The 19,676-nt window shown below is 34.7% G+C and overlaps 1 protein-coding gene across 2 annotated transcripts in view; it reads right to left on the bottom strand.

The window, feature by feature from the left end:
• Positions 1 to 19,676, bottom strand: part of ZNF280C (zinc finger protein 280C) — a 55,918-nt gene that overhangs the window by 18,226 nt on the left and 18,016 nt on the right. For both annotated transcript variants that reach the window (XM_057719218.1, XM_057719219.1), the window contains exons 7-13: positions 16,039 to 16,153; positions 12,983 to 13,147; positions 12,724 to 12,833; positions 10,973 to 11,187; positions 7,097 to 7,254; positions 6,422 to 6,522; positions 5,486 to 5,632 (exon numbers count right to left, since the gene is read on the bottom strand). In XM_057719218.1, coding sequence (XP_057575201.1) covers positions 5,486 to 5,632; positions 6,422 to 6,522; positions 7,097 to 7,254; positions 10,973 to 11,187; positions 12,724 to 12,833; positions 12,983 to 13,147; positions 16,039 to 16,153 — 1,011 coding nt within the window. The remainder of the gene's footprint in view (positions 1 to 5,485; positions 5,633 to 6,421; positions 6,523 to 7,096; positions 7,255 to 10,972; positions 11,188 to 12,723; positions 12,834 to 12,982; positions 13,148 to 16,038; positions 16,154 to 19,676) is intronic.

The raw sequence follows: 19,676 nt of genomic DNA, 5'->3' as shown, positions 1-19,676 counted from the left end.
ATCCTGCACTGTCTGATATGGTAACCACTGCCACATGTAGTTATTGAGCACTTGAAATGTGGCAAGTGCAACAGAGAAATTGATTTTTAAGTTTAATTTTAATTTTAAACTAATTTAAATGTAAATAGACACGTGGCTAGTGACTATTATATTAGATGGCATGGTTACAGAGGCATAAATCAGAACAACTGATCTGAATCTACTGTTTGAGAACCCCTTGACTATGTTCCTTCCCAGATCTGGTCATATTATTATTTTACCAACAGGAAACAGGACCCAAGAGAGATGTAAGGCACTTGCTCATAGCTAGTTAGTGTTCTTTCTACTATATATTAACAATCGCAATTTTTATGTATATGCTGTCATCAATTAAAAGATGTATTTTATATTTATCTGTAAATTTGGAATAACATACAAATATGAAAGAATGTTTTCTCTAAAGCTGTATCTCCACAGGTTCATCATTATTTCCATTTAAAACACAAATAAACATTTAGGAAAATCAAATGAGGTAACATGCATTAAAGTGTCTAGCCATTACTGGTGCACAGCAGGTATTTGATAAATAAAAATTCTTTACAAAGTTCAAAGCAATAGGTAAATATAATGTATCTGTATTACTATTTTAGTTTCATCTTAAGAAGCATGGTTAATTGGATCATAGGTACAGCCAACATAAACAGATTCACCTATATGTACTCAAGAGAGGGGAAATGGGGAAAAAAAAAACTTCAGTCAAGAAGCAGATAGCAAGGTAACATGACAGAAAGTTCCCCAGACATAGTTCGAAGAAATCTTTTGTCTACCTGTACCTGTATCTCATCCAGTTTCATGATTTTAAATAGCATTCATCCAATTGTCTACTCAACATCACTACTTGATATCTAACATGCATTTCAAATCAACATGGACAAAACTAAACTCTAGATTTTCCCCCATCTACCCTGAAAAAAAGAAATCTGTTCCTTCCCTAGTTTTCCCAATATCTCAATACATGGGAACATCATTCTTACAGCTGGTCAGGATGAAAGAACTTGGTCACTCTTAACTCTTTCTCTCACACCCCACACCCACCCCACTGATAAAACCTTTCAGCTCTACCTTCAAAAGCATAATCTTTCCACTTTTCATCACCTCAGACCACTGCCATCAGATCAGTTCAAGCCACTCACCTGCACTCTCACAATAGCCTTCTACCTTCTCCTTGTTTCCACTCTTTCCTCCCAACAGTCTATTCTCTCTATAGCTGCCAGAATAATCTCTCGCATGCTTAAACACTTCAACGGCTTCCCATAACACTCCAAAATCCTGACGCTGGCTTACAAGGCCCTACACTATTTTCCCCGCCTTCTGCTGCTACAACCTCATTTCCTACTACTCTTCCTCCCACTTGTTTAACATGCTCCAGCCACACTGGTCTCCTCGCAGCTCCTTTAACATCTAGATATATGCTCACCTCACGGCCTACTTACTGTTCCCTCTGCCTGGAATATTCGCTCCCAGATAGCCACATGGCTTAATCCCTTATTTCCTCTGGAGAGGCTTCTTTGACCACCCCATAAAAAAAGCAGAAACTACTCTTTCACCTCCTAAGCCCTGGCATTCCCTATCCTCCTGTATTTCCTTCCTATGGTCCTTATCACCAGCTGGCATACAGACACATTCAGACATAATATGCATTCTCACCCCCCCCCCACCACTATAATGCCAATACCAGGGGGCACAAATTTTGTTTTGCTCACTTCTGTAAAACAGTCCCTGGCCTATATTAGGCAGTAAATAAATATTTGTTAAATAAACAGTGAGGCAGGCAGCAAGAGACTGACAGAGAGCGCACATGAGAAGCAGGCAGAGTTAAACTAGTTTAAAATGTCTGCCATTCTGTTCAGTGAGCATCTGTCCAGAGCCCTGAGATGAGGACATTAACCTACTATTCCCTTAGACAAACTCAAGTCTTTCATATCTCTCTTATGCATGTATGCTTATGATGTGCTGAGAATGATAATACAGTACGTTTTAAAAATAATATGATGTTCAACCAAAAAGTGGTGACCTATTCCAAGGATACAGAAAAAATTGTGTTGAACTTTTTGACAAGGATACAACACTGTTTGGGTGATCTGAGGGTTTTCAAGGCTAATTTTGACTATCTGTAATATCTGCCTGTAGACCTAATGCCTGCAGAATGACTCTGTGGTAAAAGCTTGGGCCCTAGGTCAATTTTTGGCTCTGCCAATTATTAGAGAATGTGACATTGGGCAAGGTAACTGACTCTCTATAAAGCTTTGTTTCCTTATCTATGAAATGGAAATGATCACATACCTGCTTTGTAGAGTGGCTGTAAGGATTAAACAAGATAATGCAAGTAAAAGCACTAGTGACTGTCATACAGCAAGTGATTAGTGTATGTTAACTGCTTGTTATTACTATAAAGATCTAAATCCTTCATCCCTTCTTAAAAGTTGTACAAACTGTATTGTTAGCTCTGGAATCACTCAATACATAATAAGATATTCTTTTAAGGAAAAGGTTACAACCAAAGTCTTTAAAAAGAATAAAATGAGCCACAGATTCAATAATTCTTATTATCTAAAACTGCCCAAATATCATCTCAATTACAAACTTATAATTTTGCTCAGCTATGGTTTTTAGGTCTTTTGTGAACAATTATATACAAAATGCAAATACTTTGAAGGCTGCTTGATGATCCTTCGTATTTTTTTTTATATTTTATTTATTTATTTATTATTTTTTGGGGGGTACACCAAGTTCAATCATCTGTTTTTATACTCATATCCCCGTATTCCCTCCCTCCCTCGACTCCTCCCCCACCCTTCCTCAAGTCCTCCCCACCCTCCCCGTCCCAGTCCTCTAAGGCATCTTCCATCCTCGAGTTGCACTCCCTTTGTTATACAACTACTTCCCACTGGCTATTTTACAGTTGGTAGTATATATGTGTCTGTGCTACTCTCTTGCTTCGTCTCAGCTTCCCCTTCACCCCCCGATGATCCTTCTTATTAATAGACTCTTTCCTTGATTGCTGACTGCCTGCTCTTAGGTACTCCAAACTTACAAAAAAACTGGACACCCATGGTGTGTCAGTAATCCCAGGACTACTCCCCGGTTTGATGATTCAGTAGAAGAATTTACAGGGCTTAAAAGAAGCTATACTCACAGCTATGATTTATTACAGTGACAAGCTACAGAATGGGATTAATAAAGGAAAAAAGTGCATTGGGTGAAGTCTGAAGGATACTGGCACCAGTTTCCAAGTGCCCTCTCCCAATGGAGTTGCATAGGACATGCTCATCAATCCCCCAGCAACTAACTGCAGCAACAGGTATGAAGTTTTTTTGGGTTTTTTGTTTTGTTTTGTTTTCCAAGGAAGCTCTTGAGTCTAGAGCCCACATTTTTTATGGGGTTCAGTCACCAAATCTTCAGACTCCCAGAAGAAGAGCAGGTATTCACCATAATCATATTTTTGCACAAGATCTAGAAAAGCTGGTACACCATGGCTCAAGGTTCCAGGCATGTAAAACACTCATGAATTAATAACAAAGGCTCAGTTTCCAGGAGTTAGCCAAGGGTCAGTTATGCCCTTTCAGACCCTTCTGAAAATGTGCATGATTTGAGCAACTCAAACCTGCTGGGTTAACGCTTTCCTATACATGTGGCAAGTTAAGACATACAACTCACAGTATGAAGAGTGACCACAGATCAGGTTAAATCACTTAAGAGACAGCCTCACAGCAGGCCCATCTGTCTCTTTCTTACCTTTCTAAGTATCTATTACTCCCTCCACATCTACACCTCACTCTGGAGCTTAGTAAAGCACAAGAAAAAGAATTATGCTAAAAGCTTCATGATAAAATAGAGCTACTGCTTTATATCTCATCCTTTCTTTCAAAATCAAAGGTCAAAAGATGCAATATAGAGCACCAAGATCAGTGTTTCACAAACTTGATTCCTCAAGAAATCTTAATACGTGTCGTGCAAATAAAGGATTCAATAAGTTTTGGGAACAATATATACAACATCCTTTGCTTGGAGATTTATGATCTTTGAAGCATTTTTTAGCATGTTAAAAGCTCTGAAAAATCCTATTAAAAATAAACAAAAAACTATTCATTTTGTAAGTCCAGCCATTTACTGGATTTTTTTCCCAGGAACAATTTTAGAGTAGAACATCTATTTGACATCTGATGGAACACTGTTGGGAAAACTCCAGTATAGAAAGATTTTGCCAGAGGTTCTTAACACTGAGGTGACATACCAGGATAAAAAAATAAGCATGTTGCCACAACATATGTGATCCTGAATATATTTGGATATTGTATTTTTTTTATTTTTTCCAATTAACAACTATAAATTGATTTCATGATTATTTAATGACTGGAACTGAAAGCAATGTTAGCACAAGTGCTGAATAAAATGGCCATGATACTCCATTTAATAATCAGGAAATGTAATGAGCTGATCAGTGAGAAGACAAAACTTGTACATGATCAGATACAGTAAATTCACTGACTTCTGATTCTGGCAAATGTACGACTGCTCTTTCAAGCACTCAAGAATAGGCTCACTGTTTTATCAAAGTTCTCAGCACAAATAAATGATGTTTTAATTGTGTCAGGAAAAGAACCAGCAAGCATAAAATAAAAATTCAAGGGAAAGTTGCAAGTGCTAGTACTGATATTCCAGAAATCACACAGCAGAACTGGCAAAAGTCATTAAGAAACAAGTTAGAACCTAAACACAGTTCTTTGGCATAGTTCACATATCTAGAAATAAGTGTCACTGTTGTTTCCTTTCTCACTGGCTGCTACAAGAGATCATCCTGGATCACTGATGACAACCTCGTCTTCTCATAATAAGAAGTGGGCTAGGGAATTCCCTGGCAGGCCAGTGGTAAGGACTCCACACTTCCACTGCAGGGGGCCCTGGTTCCATCCCTGGTCAGGGAACTAGGAGCCCACAGGCCATGTGGCCAAAAAAAAAAAAAAAAAAAAAAAAGAAAAAAAGAAAAAGGAAAGGGGGCTAGAAAGTGGAAATAAACTTCGAAGAGAAAGAGGAAAACAGAAGATTGTGAATCCTCAGTCTTACCTTCTTTAGTTCAAACTTATACTTTTCCCTGCTCTTGATTAACTACCTTTAAAATCATTCCTATTCTCACCACTCTCAAACCCTTGAAATGTCCACTGTAAAATATTCCACTCATCTTTCCTCTTCTCCTCCACTCTAGGCTTCCTATTTCTACCTACTTTCCAGAATTTTCACTATTCACCAGCCTCGTCATCACCAGGAAGCAGACAAGGAAAAGAAGTGGAAGTTTCACAAGTATCAATATTTCGGCATAAATTATAAATTAATTGTGTCATTTGGAAAAACTCTGCTTTCCTTCTAGAACAAATTTAACCAATGTTCTAAGTTTATATATATAACCTTTTCACTAAGTCAAAATGAACAAATAACTGCTACATCTCACCTGATGCTTCATGTAATGATTCATGTAGGGGGTTGCCATTCTACTAACTTTGAGGCAAAATGGACACAGCAAGTTCTTAGTATTTTCATGGGATGCTCTAAAATGAGTTTCTACATCAGAAAATGTTGATGATCTGAACTGGCAAACCTAGAAACACAAAGAAGATTTAATTTAACTTGAAAATTTATAACTGATTGCAATTGTATCAAAGCAGCAATGATAAGTTGTTCAAAGCAGCAACAATAAGTCCTTTGTTTAGAGTAACATTATGTACTACTAATCTAGCTCTGCTGCCGGTACAACCAAGGATCCTGATATGGCATGTAATACAGATAATCTTCGAAACAGAAAAGTTGTCTTTCAAAGTTTAGGGATATATTCCTAAACATCAGTAGATTCCCTTCTTCTTTTCAGATCTACTATCCCCCATCCTGACTTGAATTTTCAAACTCTGACACCTCTTGACTTATAAAGTTTTTACTGCTACATCAAATGGAGGATACTCTTCTTTGGATTTTAAATAGCATCCAGGCTGTAACAGAGGCAATTTATCTTGCTATCTTATTGGGAATCACTTCAAATTCTGGAAAAATACTGGCCCCAAAGCCTTTAGTTGAGTTCCCCATAACTAACAGTATTTCCTATTTGTCTAGCAAGTCTATGTTCATCCCTACAGGGTAAGAAAGTGCATATGTTTGTCGTTCTCCAGCAGGGCTTTTTGTTTGTCTAGTACAGGGGTCAGCAAACTATGGCCCACAGGTCAAATCCAACCCACCACCCACACATACATGAGTTAAACCAAGAGTTTCAACTACTGAAGAGGGTCTTCATTTTAGTAACTCATTTTTATTTAAATGGTTAAAAAAAATCAAAAGAACAATATTTCATAGCATGTGAAAATTAAACACCTAAATACACAATAGAATATGTGTGTACCTGGCAAATATATGGCATTTCACCGGGTTTATGGGTGTCCTTCATATGTTGTAAAAGAATATGTTCTGTTTCAAATGATAATTCACAGATTTTACAAACAGCTGAAAGTGGAAAAAAACACATTACATCATTTTCAGGATGTAGAAATTAAAGATTCAGTTTGTACCTCCATAACAACAGCAACAACAAGTAATAATAATAGTGGTGATGGTGGTTTCAATGATTCTATAGGGGTTAACTTTGTAACGCTGTTCTAAGGACTTTACTTATTGGCTTGTTTCATTCTCATACCATCACTGAGAGTGGTACTGTTAATTTTATCCCCATTTTTTAGATGAGGAACCTGAGGCACAGAAAGATTAATTAACTTGCCTGACATCTCACAGCTGTATTAAGAGGCAGAGCTGGGATTTGAATCCAAGCTACCTAACTCCAGACTCCGTGATTTTAACTATCACTGCAGTTACTTAAGTTTCAATTTACAAGAGGGACTTCAATTTTAGCAAGTAATTTTATTGAAAAGTTTACACAAGTTACAGTATGTTTTCAACTTTGCCCCCAAATTACAAAGTCTATTTCTTATTCTTATTTTTCCATCAGAATTCTTAAGGATTCCTCATAGGTTAGATAATTAAAATCATTAATGTTCAGGACTTTAATAAAATTGTGACTTACTAGAAAACTCATGGGGAGTGTGTGTGCTCTCAATATGACACTGCAGCTGGAATGGTGTGGGATACTGACGGTAGCAGTGCTGGCAGGTGGTGTGGCTTTCCCAGCTCTCATTGTTCTGCTTCTCAAGTTCCAAGTGATGCTTCATGTGGTTCATAAACCTATAAATGATTGTCAACAGGTACAAATATTCAAATATATAACCAAAGACAAATCTCACAAATAAGTATCTGAACCTAAATGTTAAAAATACAGCTATATTACTCAAAATAACACCTCCAAAGTCATATAGTCCTCTACAAAAGTGTGCACTTCAAATAATCACTTTCATTAAGTGCATCAGTAAACATTTTTCTTTGCATCTTTGTTTTAAAATAATCCATTAATATAGTTAATACGAAATAGCACTAATTTGCTTCTTCCACATTATTTCAGATTTTTCTTCTGTAAAGAAAAACAGCAGGCTTCTTTTCCATACATGAAGTACTATTTACATTTTAAAATAAAATACTTAAAGGAAGGAAACTCTACCACCAAAAGCAGCTACAGAATCATGAGAAATCTCTTGATGGCCTTGTGATCTACAATAGCTTCAGCTGCTTGAAAGACAAATTGTTAGTATTTTTATTCGTGTCTTGGTTTCTAAATGCATGTAATGGCAATTTTGATACCTATAATTTCAAGAATCTTTTGTTTTATTAATGATACAGGTGTACTGTTAGCAAAAACAGTTTCATTTTATTTATTTATTTATTGGTTGTGTTGGGTCTTTGTTGCTGTGCACAGGCTTGCTCTAGTTGTTGTGAGTGGGGGCTATTCATTGCGGTGCGTGGGCTTCTCATTACGGTGGCTTCTCGTTGCAGAGCACAGACTCTAGGCATGCAGGCTTCAGTAGTTGTGGCGCATGGGCTTAGTTGCTCTGAGGCATGTGGGATCCTCCTGGACCAGGGCTCAAACCCATGTTCCCTGCACTGGCAGGCGGACTCTTAAGCACTGCGCCACCAGGGAAGTCCCCAACAGTTCATTTTAACTTGCAGACTGTGCCCTTTGTAGCACCGTCCATTTTTCAGTTCTACATTCTGCTATGACAGATTCCCTAAAAGGCTTCTTATGAGAAGGAACTATGACCTTCAATGGCAGAGAGTATAATATAAACAGGCATGCCTATTTCAAAGGGCTTACTGAAATGTTTTACTGAATCTTAAAGTTATTTAATCAAAATTACAATCTTAAGTCTGGGTCAAATATTAACAGCTAGTCACTATGAGTCCCTAAAGGAAATAATCTTGAAATGAAGTAATAATGTCAGCAACCTAGACAGCAATCATTACAGAGGTTTAAACATTTATCTCTTTACACCTCCAGAAAACACCACTTCTTTTTAGAGCTGCTTATGGTACACTGTGAAATATCTTTTTCCTCCTTTCATTTGAACATCATCTCTATTAAAATCTACTTAAAAATCCTAGTCTTGCCTAAATATTTACATATAAAGGTCATGAACCATTAAACTTTCAGCTCATAACTTTAGTAAAGTTTATTTGTATAAAATAATCTGTTAACCAACTAGCTATCTCTCAGTTATTACCCTGCCCCCATCGGCAGCTCACACTTCTTAAAACCAGCAGATGGAGATGTGGAAAAAAGAAAGCCCCTCACAAGGCTATTCTCAGAATGAAATAGCCCTAACTGGTTTTGGTAGCACTCAATGTTAGGAAAAATATCCTACAATATGTTTACAGGGCTAAGAGGAGAAATCTTGAGCTATTAGCGTCTACCATCCTTTAAAACCATCAATTTTCCATCCTAGTTTTTACCGTCAAGGTAAAATGTTATTTTACACATATAACATCTTTGGTTACCCAGTGTTTACTGTTCCAGTTTCACTTACTAAATAGTATGTCAAAAATGCCACAAAATTCCTAGGTATTACAAAATATGGTTAGTTTAAAGTTTCTAGGTATTCTGATAATCAAGAAATCTGTAGCCAGTCTTTTGAAATGAAAACAAAAAAAGAAAAAAAATTCATGTTTAATATTAAATGGGCTAATCTTAAAGAAAAGCCAAAAAGCTAATGCTGGAAGAACTTCTATAATATCCTACACATCATATTTAAGTATAACAAGGAACTTAACTAATGAACCACTATTCTATGCATTTTACCAAATTTACTGACATTATTTTCTGATGTATTTTACTATAAGAATGATAATATGGAAGGAGGTCACAGAGTTTTATCATAACATTGTTTCAGTGTTACATCTCAAAGCACAATTTCTCTTCTGTTAAGCTACTGGGACCATTAGCAATTGATGGCTGGTAGGGCTTGATAAAAGGAGGGAAAGAAGTGTGAAGACATGTATGAATAGTAAAAGTGAAAGGTCTCTGAAAACTATAAAGCACTACCATAAATGTAGCATTCGCAATTGTTTTAGGCTTATATTACAGTGTATTTCAGTGTTTTCCTACGTACTTCATTTTGGACCCACGAATTCACCAGAAAATAAAATAAATGCTGGGCTTAGAAATGACCTACCTATAGAATGTTTAAGAATGCCAGTTATGGGGACTTCCAAGGTTGTGCAGTGGTTCAAAATCCGCCTGCCAATGCAGTTGACCCGGGTTCAAGCCCTGCTCTGGGAAGATCCCACATGCCACGGAGCAACTAACCCCTTGAGCCACAACTATTGAGCCTGCTCTCTAGAGCCCATGAGCCACAACTATTGAGCCCACCTGCCTCAACTACTGAAGCCCACGTGCCTAGAGTCCGTGCTCTGCAACAAGAGAGGCCACCACAATAAGGAGCCTGTGCACCGCAATGAAGAGTAGCCCCCGCTCACCACAACCTGAGAAAGCCCGTGTGCAGCAACGAAGACCCAATGCAGCAAATAAACAAATTAAAAAAAAATGCTAGTTATATATGATGGTTTTCAAGAGTAAATATTTTAAAAAGCTTATAAGCATGTGTGTGTCACAATATAGGTGCAGACACACATATACATATATGTATCTCACCTAAGAAAAGTACACTGATGTCTGCAATTTGCTCTGAAAAGTATAAAAAAAAATCAGATGGGTCTATGGATAAATAGATATGTAGTAATGCAAGTATAGTAAAATGTTAATGGTAGAATTGAGGTGGCAAATATATAGATATGTTCACTGTAAAATTTTTTCAACTTTGCTGACTATTTGAAATTTTTTATAATAAAATATTGAAAAAACAATGTCAGGCTATATAGCCAATTAAAAAATACCAATCAATATATCTTGTTACTTTGTTCTTGTTACTATCCCACTTAGGATGATAGATATGTAATATGCCATATAATTCAAAGACTGCAAAGTATAAGTTACTAAAATTTGAAGCATACATGTATAACTCTTCAGAATTCCATTGAGAATTAAATCTCTACTTTGAAAATGTGTTAAATTATAAAATCAAAGCAGACATGTTGCATAGAACTGGTACTTCTCTAAAGATGATAAAAATCACTTTTTCTGCAAGGAAAATGTACTAAAAATTATAAATATGAATTGTAAAATTAGAACATTAAATAAGACAAACATGGAGGAGCTCAAATTGAATAAAGTGGTTCTTCTTGTGATAGGAAAAGTAAGATTCAATGATTTTCCCCTAGCTTAAAATAAATTTTGTTCTTTCTTAAGCTATCTGAAAGAAATACAACTAAAGTGGATTCAAGTGTCAAACTCCTTAAAAGATAAGAAACAATAAAAGCTTTTCAACATGAAAATCTGCCTTTATTCTTAGTAGAAAGCTAGAATCGCTTACCTAGGATGGCACAGAAAAAGAAATACAATATTTATATCTGCAGCATCCCAATCTTCAAATAAAAATAGAAATAAGTATTTACATACCTAATATTATTTTTAAGAACTTTCAAGCAACTGAAGCATTTAAAGGTTGTATAAGTCTTCTCTTCATCATCGACAGCTCCTTCATGTCTCCCGTAGTAAAAGTCACTAACTAACATAATCAATTTTCCTGTCTCTGTACCAGTCTTATTTTCAATACTGGAAAATTCTACTTTAATCATTTCCAAAACTGTATGTGCCATGTCTGGACAACAATGCTGAAAGAGAAAAAATATATAAGCCTTATTTATATTTCTTTTAAAATTCAGAAACCAAAAAATGATTGTGTTTATAACTAGGGCCAGCTCATGTGGAAATATAGTCTCCCATAGTTTTAATCACAAACAATAAATAAAAGCTACATTTTAGAGAATGTTTGCCACTTTCTCCAGATGCAGAAGTATATATATAATATGCTATGATTTGTGAATATTAATAGATGGAAAATAAGAGTGACCCTGTATATGCAGAAAGGAAATCAAAGAGGATACAAAACAAGTTAATAAAAAGTTATTCCTTTGTGAGTTGTATTGGGAACTAGGCAAATAGGAGTCGGGGTGAGATTTTTCATTGTATTCCTTCTTATACTTTTTGAATCATATTACCCCCAAATTAAATAAACTAAAGATAACTAACAAACTCATTCCTTTCTTTTCTCTCTCCATCTATGATGCAAAACATTAAGTATCTCTACACAATATTACATAAATAGGAAACCTGAAAGCATTATAGAAGTTCTTACTTTTAAAACTAAAGCCCAAAATCCAGTTAATAGAAGTCACTCTCAGGGAGATGGAAATAGTGATAGATCAAATAACAGTTGTATCCAAGAATAAAGAAACTGTATTTGGAATTCTAGGAGGCTCCTTTTCTTTCTACATTTTTTGTAAAATGCTGAATTTCAATGAAAAAATTGCTAATCTTTGAAATAGTAAGCAATAACTTTTCCTAATAGCTTCCTTTGCTTTGCATTCTTCTCATCCCTTCTTTCCTGCATATATTCTACACTGCTTTTTTTCTTGCCTCCTCTCCCCCTTCCTGCCATTTATACTGGGCATACAAAAAGAATATGGGCTATCTTTCCATAGACATATGGGACACTGTAGTATCTACTAAAATATTTTAAAATATTTTCATTAGTACTTTGAAAATTACCTAAAACCTAATTTTAAGAGCTTCTTACACCAATATACAGCTAGAATTAATTTATAACAACTATACAAACTATATTCTGGATTGAGTTAAAACTATCATTTCATATGAAATGCTCCACCATTAGGAGTTTATGTCTAAGTGCTAAAAATTAAAATGCAGGGCTAAGGTCTTCATTGAGTAATGTGACATGCATATATCACCATGGACAAAAAATAATGTAAAAAAAAAAGAATTAAGTTACATGAAACATTAAGCACCTAATAAAATGTCTGTTTTACAGGAAGTTTGAAGAATGGCATTACCTAGTCAATAAAATACTCTAATTAATATATATTATTTCATTAAAAATTAGAATATGTAGTGTATATAAACAATTTTTAAAATGTAATGATTGGGTAGGATTTTAAAATCTCTTTTAAAGTTAATCATTATGAATATCAATTTTTACTTAAGTTATATGAAAATCCCAATGAGAAGATTTCTTATCTAAATATCTGGACAAACTAGCATTTACTATATATCAATCCTTAATATTTTACTATTAGTATTTTCAGAAATTTGTAAATATTTTTAAAAATCAAATTTGGAAAAAGTTTTACCTTCATGTGATATTTCAAAGGATCCAAAAGATTGAACTGAACATTGCACTTTGGACAAGATCTTAGATAAGGTAGTCCAGTTATATGGGAAGCTGATGAGATATTTGTACCTAAAATAAATTAAGGAGCTTTATGACTCAAATTCTTCTTTTTTAACCTTAAACCCAACCAGTATCAACAGTTTTAAAATTCATCACAATTTCTGAAATTTATGTATAAATAATACAATTTCTTTTTTATACACCAGATTCATATTTACCTTTTGATAGCATAACATAGGGGGATGTCACTGAAGGAGAGTTAATTAAAGACAATGAAGCACAAGGATCTATTTTAGAATCACTTTCGCTGGTCTTTGGCTTTTTTGGATTAACATCGCTTACTTTAGAAATAGAAGAACGTTTTATTTTAGGCCGAGTTTCACCTAGACCAAAATAGTGGGAAAGATGTTGAAATTGCTTTAGTATAGAATATTGCTTACAAATGCTACTAAAATGGCCTTACATTTAAAATTAAGTAAAAATACTTTGGAGATAAAGGTAATATAACTGAATTATCATATCATACAACTGACAATAAAGAATGACCAAAATTTATATAGTCAATAGGTAGAAAGAAACTGCACAACAGCCATTATGGACTATACAGTTTGAACAATTCATGAAATAAACTTTTTATGCAAGAAAATTCTAAAGATGCTTTCAAATAAAGATATAAATAGGTATCATGAAAGAAGTCAGACCATAAAAACCCAAGCCAAAAAAAAAAAAAAAAAAAAAAAGCAGCACAGAGAATACTCTAAAAGCTCAGTTTCAAAAAATGAATTTCTCTTCAGATGCTTAAATGCATTTGACCTTGTAAACAAAACCAATTTATATCCTAATCTAAAAATTTAGAGAAACTCCTTAAGAAACTTAAGAAAAAAATCCTAAGATGTCTAATGGAAAACCAAGTTGTTTCTTTTCCCACTTAACAAACCTGAGGAGTAGTTTAAATTATCTATTTAATTCCTACCTGCAAAATGGAAACAACTAATCCTGAATATCTTAAATGACAATACCTCACTTATTCATATGAAAAGATTTGGATTTAGTATGATGGCTTTCAAACTACATTCCCCTGAGCCCAGTGGTTCTGTGGGCATGTCAGAAAGAGAAATTCTCATTTCACTTTTGTAAAAAAATTAGACTTTCACATAAAATTGTGTTTGAATAGAGATTTCATTGCTAAAAATAGTTTTGAGTTTGAAAACCACCACCTTAAAGGCTAAAGAATTACACAATTCAGGGTATCTGCAAGAGAAGTTGGGCTATTTAGGCTATAACCAGATCCAGAAAAAGTCCCTTTTGAAAATAATACGCAATTGTGTTAAAGATTTGTGATAAAGATTCTAAAACTGCACACGTTTTAATGCTCCCAACTGTATACTAGTAGGAGAAACAGGATAGATATATACCAGGAAAATAAGAGTATTACATTAGTGGGCTCCTCTGTCAAATTTGTGTTTCATTCTTTGAGATAACACAGAAATTATTTTTTTCTATCTTCAAGCACATGATTACTGACAGCTATATTGCAGGCACTTAGGACCGATTTCTGTGTAATCACACTAACGTTCCTCGCAGATGCTTAGGTTAACTGAACAAACCAAAGAGTGCTGGTATTTTGGACTAGGCAACTAGTTATCTAATAGGCTGTTTCATACATAATTTTTTAAGCATGCATAAAACTCCAAGTTAAATAAAATCACTCTGAGCTCAATAGTTTTAAATTCTGATTCTTTAACTTATTTATCTCTGTTGCCTTTGTCTTGTGCTGTACACTATCCTCAACAGGGCCAATAAAAATCCCATTCTCCTTCTTCAAAATCAAGTTCAAATCCAGTCTTCTCCAAGAGCCTATGATCATCCTAGACAGGAGTCCATCAATCATGCTTCTGAATACATAGTACATATTATCATTCATAATTATCATCCTAACAATGTTTATTCTCAAGTTTTTTAAAGCTTTAATACATTTTTCACTTCTCACTTATCTCATTTGAGCCTCAAAAAAGCCCTGAGATAAACAGAGCAAGAATCAAAATTATATAGCTAAATGGCTGATTTCAGGTTTGGAAAATGAATGCATTATGTGAGAAAAATAAAAATATCTATTTTAATAATATGAGAAAATTGAGGTGTAAAAAGGTTAAGTGACTTAATAAAAGCTACAAAAATATTTACAATAGAGGCTCAAGCCTATATCTTCCTAATCAACTATTACCCTATTTACCATCAGGGCAAAGTTCCACTCTTTGCAGTATAACAACTTAGAGAGAGAGAGAGAGTAGAAGCTTCAAGAATTCATATTTTTTCTATGAATAAAGACTGTGTGCTTTATAAAATCAAATACCAGACGTCTATTTCATCTCATTTACTTTGGTTCTTGGCTATTTTACTAACTAGATAAGTGGCACCTAGATAAGTGCATAGAAACCAAGTATTATCATGGGAAAATATTTTTGGCACACATATTACTATAAATTTCTTTCTATTTTGGTCTGGTAAATATATACTAATTTGTTAGTAAACAATTTAAACATTCACAAAAATCTTTGTGTACCTTTCTCCAGTCAGTGAAATACATCAAATTTGCTAATATAGAAACAATAATTGCTTTGATAACAGGGAATTTTTCAAATAGATAAAACTCCTTCATGGCATACTATTTCAGATTAATGAAGACCTTTGTTATGTATACAATCAAAGAACTGTAATTCTTCTTTAATTGGAAATTTTCATAATTCCTTCAATGGATATTTGCTGAGTACTTACTATGTGCAAATGACATTTCTTTAGTACTGCCATTTTATAACACTACTCTATAATCATATTTAATTATTCACATCTACAACATTAATTTTGATAGAAAGACTCTAGTCTATTAAGAAATAAACTATGTACCTTTTCTCATACTAATGGCCTATCAAGTAATTAATACTTTTTTTTAAGCCATAGTATTAGGGTGTCAGGTGACTTCCCTGACTCACAGAAATTACATTAAGATTTTTCAGTGCATGGCTGGCTCCAAGTGAGAATGAGCTCAAAGAATATATGTTAACCAACTTAATAAAAAGAAATAAAAATATTCTATCATTAAATACGATTTTATATAAAATCACCCAAGAAAGGCATTCAGGAACAATTAGCTTCCATTTTACAGTATATGAAAAACATAACATGAAGATACAGGCTTCAAAATAGCAATTCATTGTATATATATATATATTCATCGTCTCTTTTTATTATATTTATATAAAATGCCAAACCAAACCTTCTATATAAATTATTGATCCATCTTGGGACAGTGGCATCGTATTCTGGGTCAAGTCGAACAGTGAAGCTGAAGAATCATCCGAGTCATCTTGTGATAAATTCTTTGTAAAATCCTGTAGTTTAAGTTATAATTATTTTGTTTTACAAAGTTTTATAAAGGTACATTTAACCATATGTCAATACTATAAAGATAACCTTAATGATTTAATTACTAGTAAGTTATAAAACACAAAGATAATTATAACTTGCTGTCAAAATTAGCATCTACTGGGTAAAGGGTATGTGAGAACTCTCTGGATTATTTTTGGAATTTTTCTGAAAATCTTAAGTTAGTTTTAAATAAAGTTAAAATTTAAAAATAATGATAATATTGCTAGCAAAGTACAGGTTATATTTTGGTACAACTTTTCTGCAAGAAAATTTTGACAGTATCTATCAAGGGCTTTAAGAAGTTCATATCCTTCAATCCAATCATTCTAAATATTCCATTTCCAAGAATTTATGCTAAGGAAATGAAAATATTTAATGGAAAATTATTAATGATAGCAAAAATTAAAAACCTGTATGTCCAACAATTGCAGAAAGGTTAAATAAACAATAGACTATCACGCAACATTATATTTTTCAGAAATAGCCAATGACAACGAGAAATGTTTCCAATATAAAGTTCAGTGAAAAAAAGAGGAACAGATATCTGTGTATAAAATACAGTCCTGACTGATATACTCTATACACCACACTAATCATTGGCAGAAAACAAAATTCTCTTCCACTTCTTTTCAACCTCTGCCCCACCCCGCACCAAACCCCATACATATTACCTTTATCATGGGAATATAAGGATCTTGCTTGCGTGTTTTGTGCTTACAAGTTGAGAGACAATCATGTATTAAGAATTTTACTTTGCTACTAAGTTTTCTGTTGACATAGACTTATTAAGAAGTTATGGAGACATATATCGAAGTGACACAAACCACCCCATTCCTCGAATCTGAGGCCTAACAGGGCAGATTTCTGCATCTGAGCCTTAAATGTATTACATAAAATCAATAATAGCTATATGACTTAACTGTAACCAAGCACAATCTAACTACAAGGTAAATATTTTTCCAAATATTTGCACTGAAAAATGGATAATATTCACTAGCAATTCCCAAAATAGTTCTTTAACAGAAGTTCCTCCAAAGTTAATACTTTAAATCCTTTCCTATGATAACTCTGGTCAATTATGTACCACTATTTCAGAGAGCACATACATTAAACAAATAACTTGTTAAAATAATTCTCCAATTGGGATTTTTCAGTATCTCATAAAGTAGTTCAGAGAGATACCAAATACAATGGTAAGGTACAAAACGTGATAGACTGGGATTTGGAAGACTTGTCCATTTATTTAACTATGGAACCTTGGGCAAGTCACTTCTGAGATTCAAGTTATTCCTTTGTAAGTGAAATGATAGCCAACAATTATCGTCTATTTAAAATGTACTTGCCTCTTTTACAGTACAGACAGCCCCAGACTTATGATGTTCAACTTACGATTTTCCACATTACAATGTTGTGCAAGCAATACACATTCAGCAGAAACTGTACTTCGAATTTTGATCTTTTCTCAGGCTAGCGATATGTGGTTCGATACTGGGCAGTGGCAGCAAGCCACAGCTCCCAGTCAGCCACGTGATCAAAAGGGTAAACAACCAATCTACTTACAACCATTCTGTTTTTCACTTTCAGTACTCTATTCAATAAATTACATGAGATGTTCAATACATTATTATAGCATAGGCTTTGTGTTAGCTGATTTTGCCCAACTGTAGGCTAATGTAGTGTTCTGAGCATGTTTAACATAGGCTAGGCTAAGCTATGATGTTTGGTAGGTTGTGTATTAAATGCATTTTCAACCTATGATATTTTCAATTTACAATGGATTTATTAGGATGCAACCCCATTGTAAGTCAAGGAAGATCTGTACTATATATATTCTATTAAGTAGTTGTCACAGCGGTACTAATGAAGACCTAATATGATTTCCCATTTTATAAATAGGTAAATTAAAGTTAAATGTGGTTAAGTAAGGTTCCCAATACAACCCAGCTTGTTATTGAAGATGAAGCTGGAATTAGAACCCAGGTTGGCCTTATTACAAAGCCTGTGCTTTTTTTTTTTTTAATTAATTAATTAATTTATTTATTGGCTGTGGTGGGCCTTCACTGCTGCACACTAGTTGCTTTCTCTAGTTGCGGGGAGCAGGCCTACTCTTTATTTTGGTGCACGGGCTTCTCATTGCCGTGGCTTCTCTTACTGCGGAGCAAGGGCTCTAGGCACATGGGCCTCAGCAATTGCGGCACACGGACTCAACAGTTGCGGCTCATGGGCTCCAGAGAGCAGGCTCAATAGTTGTGGCGCACGGGCTTAGCTGCTCCGCGGCATGTGGAATCCTCCTGGGGCAGAGATTGAACCCGTGTACCCTGCATTGGCAGGCAGATTCCTAACCACTGCGCCACCTAGGAAGTCCCAAAGCCTGTGCCTTAAGGTGTATCACACTAACTTTAATAATCTTCCTGACTGCCCAAAAGAGTTATTAAGGTTAAAGAGAGTGAAAAAGTTTAAAAATTTCAGAGAAAATTCCCTTACCTAGGATTCTCAATTCATTTGAGAATATGTCATCTTCAACTGTGGCTGCATATTAGCATCACCTGAAGATTTTTTTTTAAATCTATTATGCCCAGGTCTCATCCAAGACCAACTGACAAAAATCTCTATTTTTAAAAGCTCCCTAGGATCGGGAACCTGATTGAGGAACTTTGATTCAACACCATGCCCACAGAAACAAAACATTCTGAGTTTGGATGAGCTCTAGTTTCTAACTTTTCTAAACAGGGAAGATACCCCCGCCCCCTTATTATTCTTCCTCCCTTCCTCCAATGTAGGAATGATTTTCATCTATCTGCACCTAAATAATGATGCTTCCTTTATTGTTTTTTTTTTTTTGGTTTGTTTTCCCTTTTTTGCCCCCCTTTTTTGGCCGTGCTGCGTGGCTTGTGGGATCGTCAATCCCTGACCAGGGATTGAACCTGTGCCCACGGCAGTGAAAGCGCTGAGTACTAACCACTGACCCCCAGGGAATTCCCTGGTTTGTTTTTCCTAAATGCCAAACAGCTTATTATAGTATGAGAAAACCATTGAGTTAATCTGATTCTAGCTAAAATCAAATAATTTTTGCATTTCTTGTAGCCTGCAGTCTTCAGGTGCACCTATTAAGTTTTTAAAAACATTAAGAACAGCCTGTGGATACTTAGAGAATCCAAGTTTGAGAGCCAATGGTCTGGATAAAAGTTCTCATTTTAGAAACTAAGAAAGTGAGGCCCACAGAGGTTGTGACAATGCTCTACTTAGGAACAAGGACAGAATCAGCATTCAAGTCTCATTTTCAATCCAGGTTTCTTGGACTATTAGCCCAGGGCTCATATTATTATTGATAATAGTTTCAGAATGCAGAAACAGGTTTTCCAAAATTGAATTTTTTGCTTGAAAGCTTAAATTTTATCATTGGCAAGAATAGTGTCAGTTTTCTTCCATGATAGGCACGCTTTGTATATTTCTCAGTGCTGAAAAACTGTGTGTGGCAGACAAACT

The sequence above is a fragment of the Hippopotamus amphibius genome, chromosome X (assembly GCF_030028045.1).
Source record: "Hippopotamus amphibius kiboko isolate mHipAmp2 chromosome X, mHipAmp2.hap2, whole genome shotgun sequence".
In the NCBI taxonomy this organism is placed as follows: domain Eukaryota; kingdom Metazoa; phylum Chordata; class Mammalia; order Artiodactyla; family Hippopotamidae; genus Hippopotamus; species Hippopotamus amphibius.
This window is presented reverse-complemented; position numbering and strand designations above follow the sequence as displayed.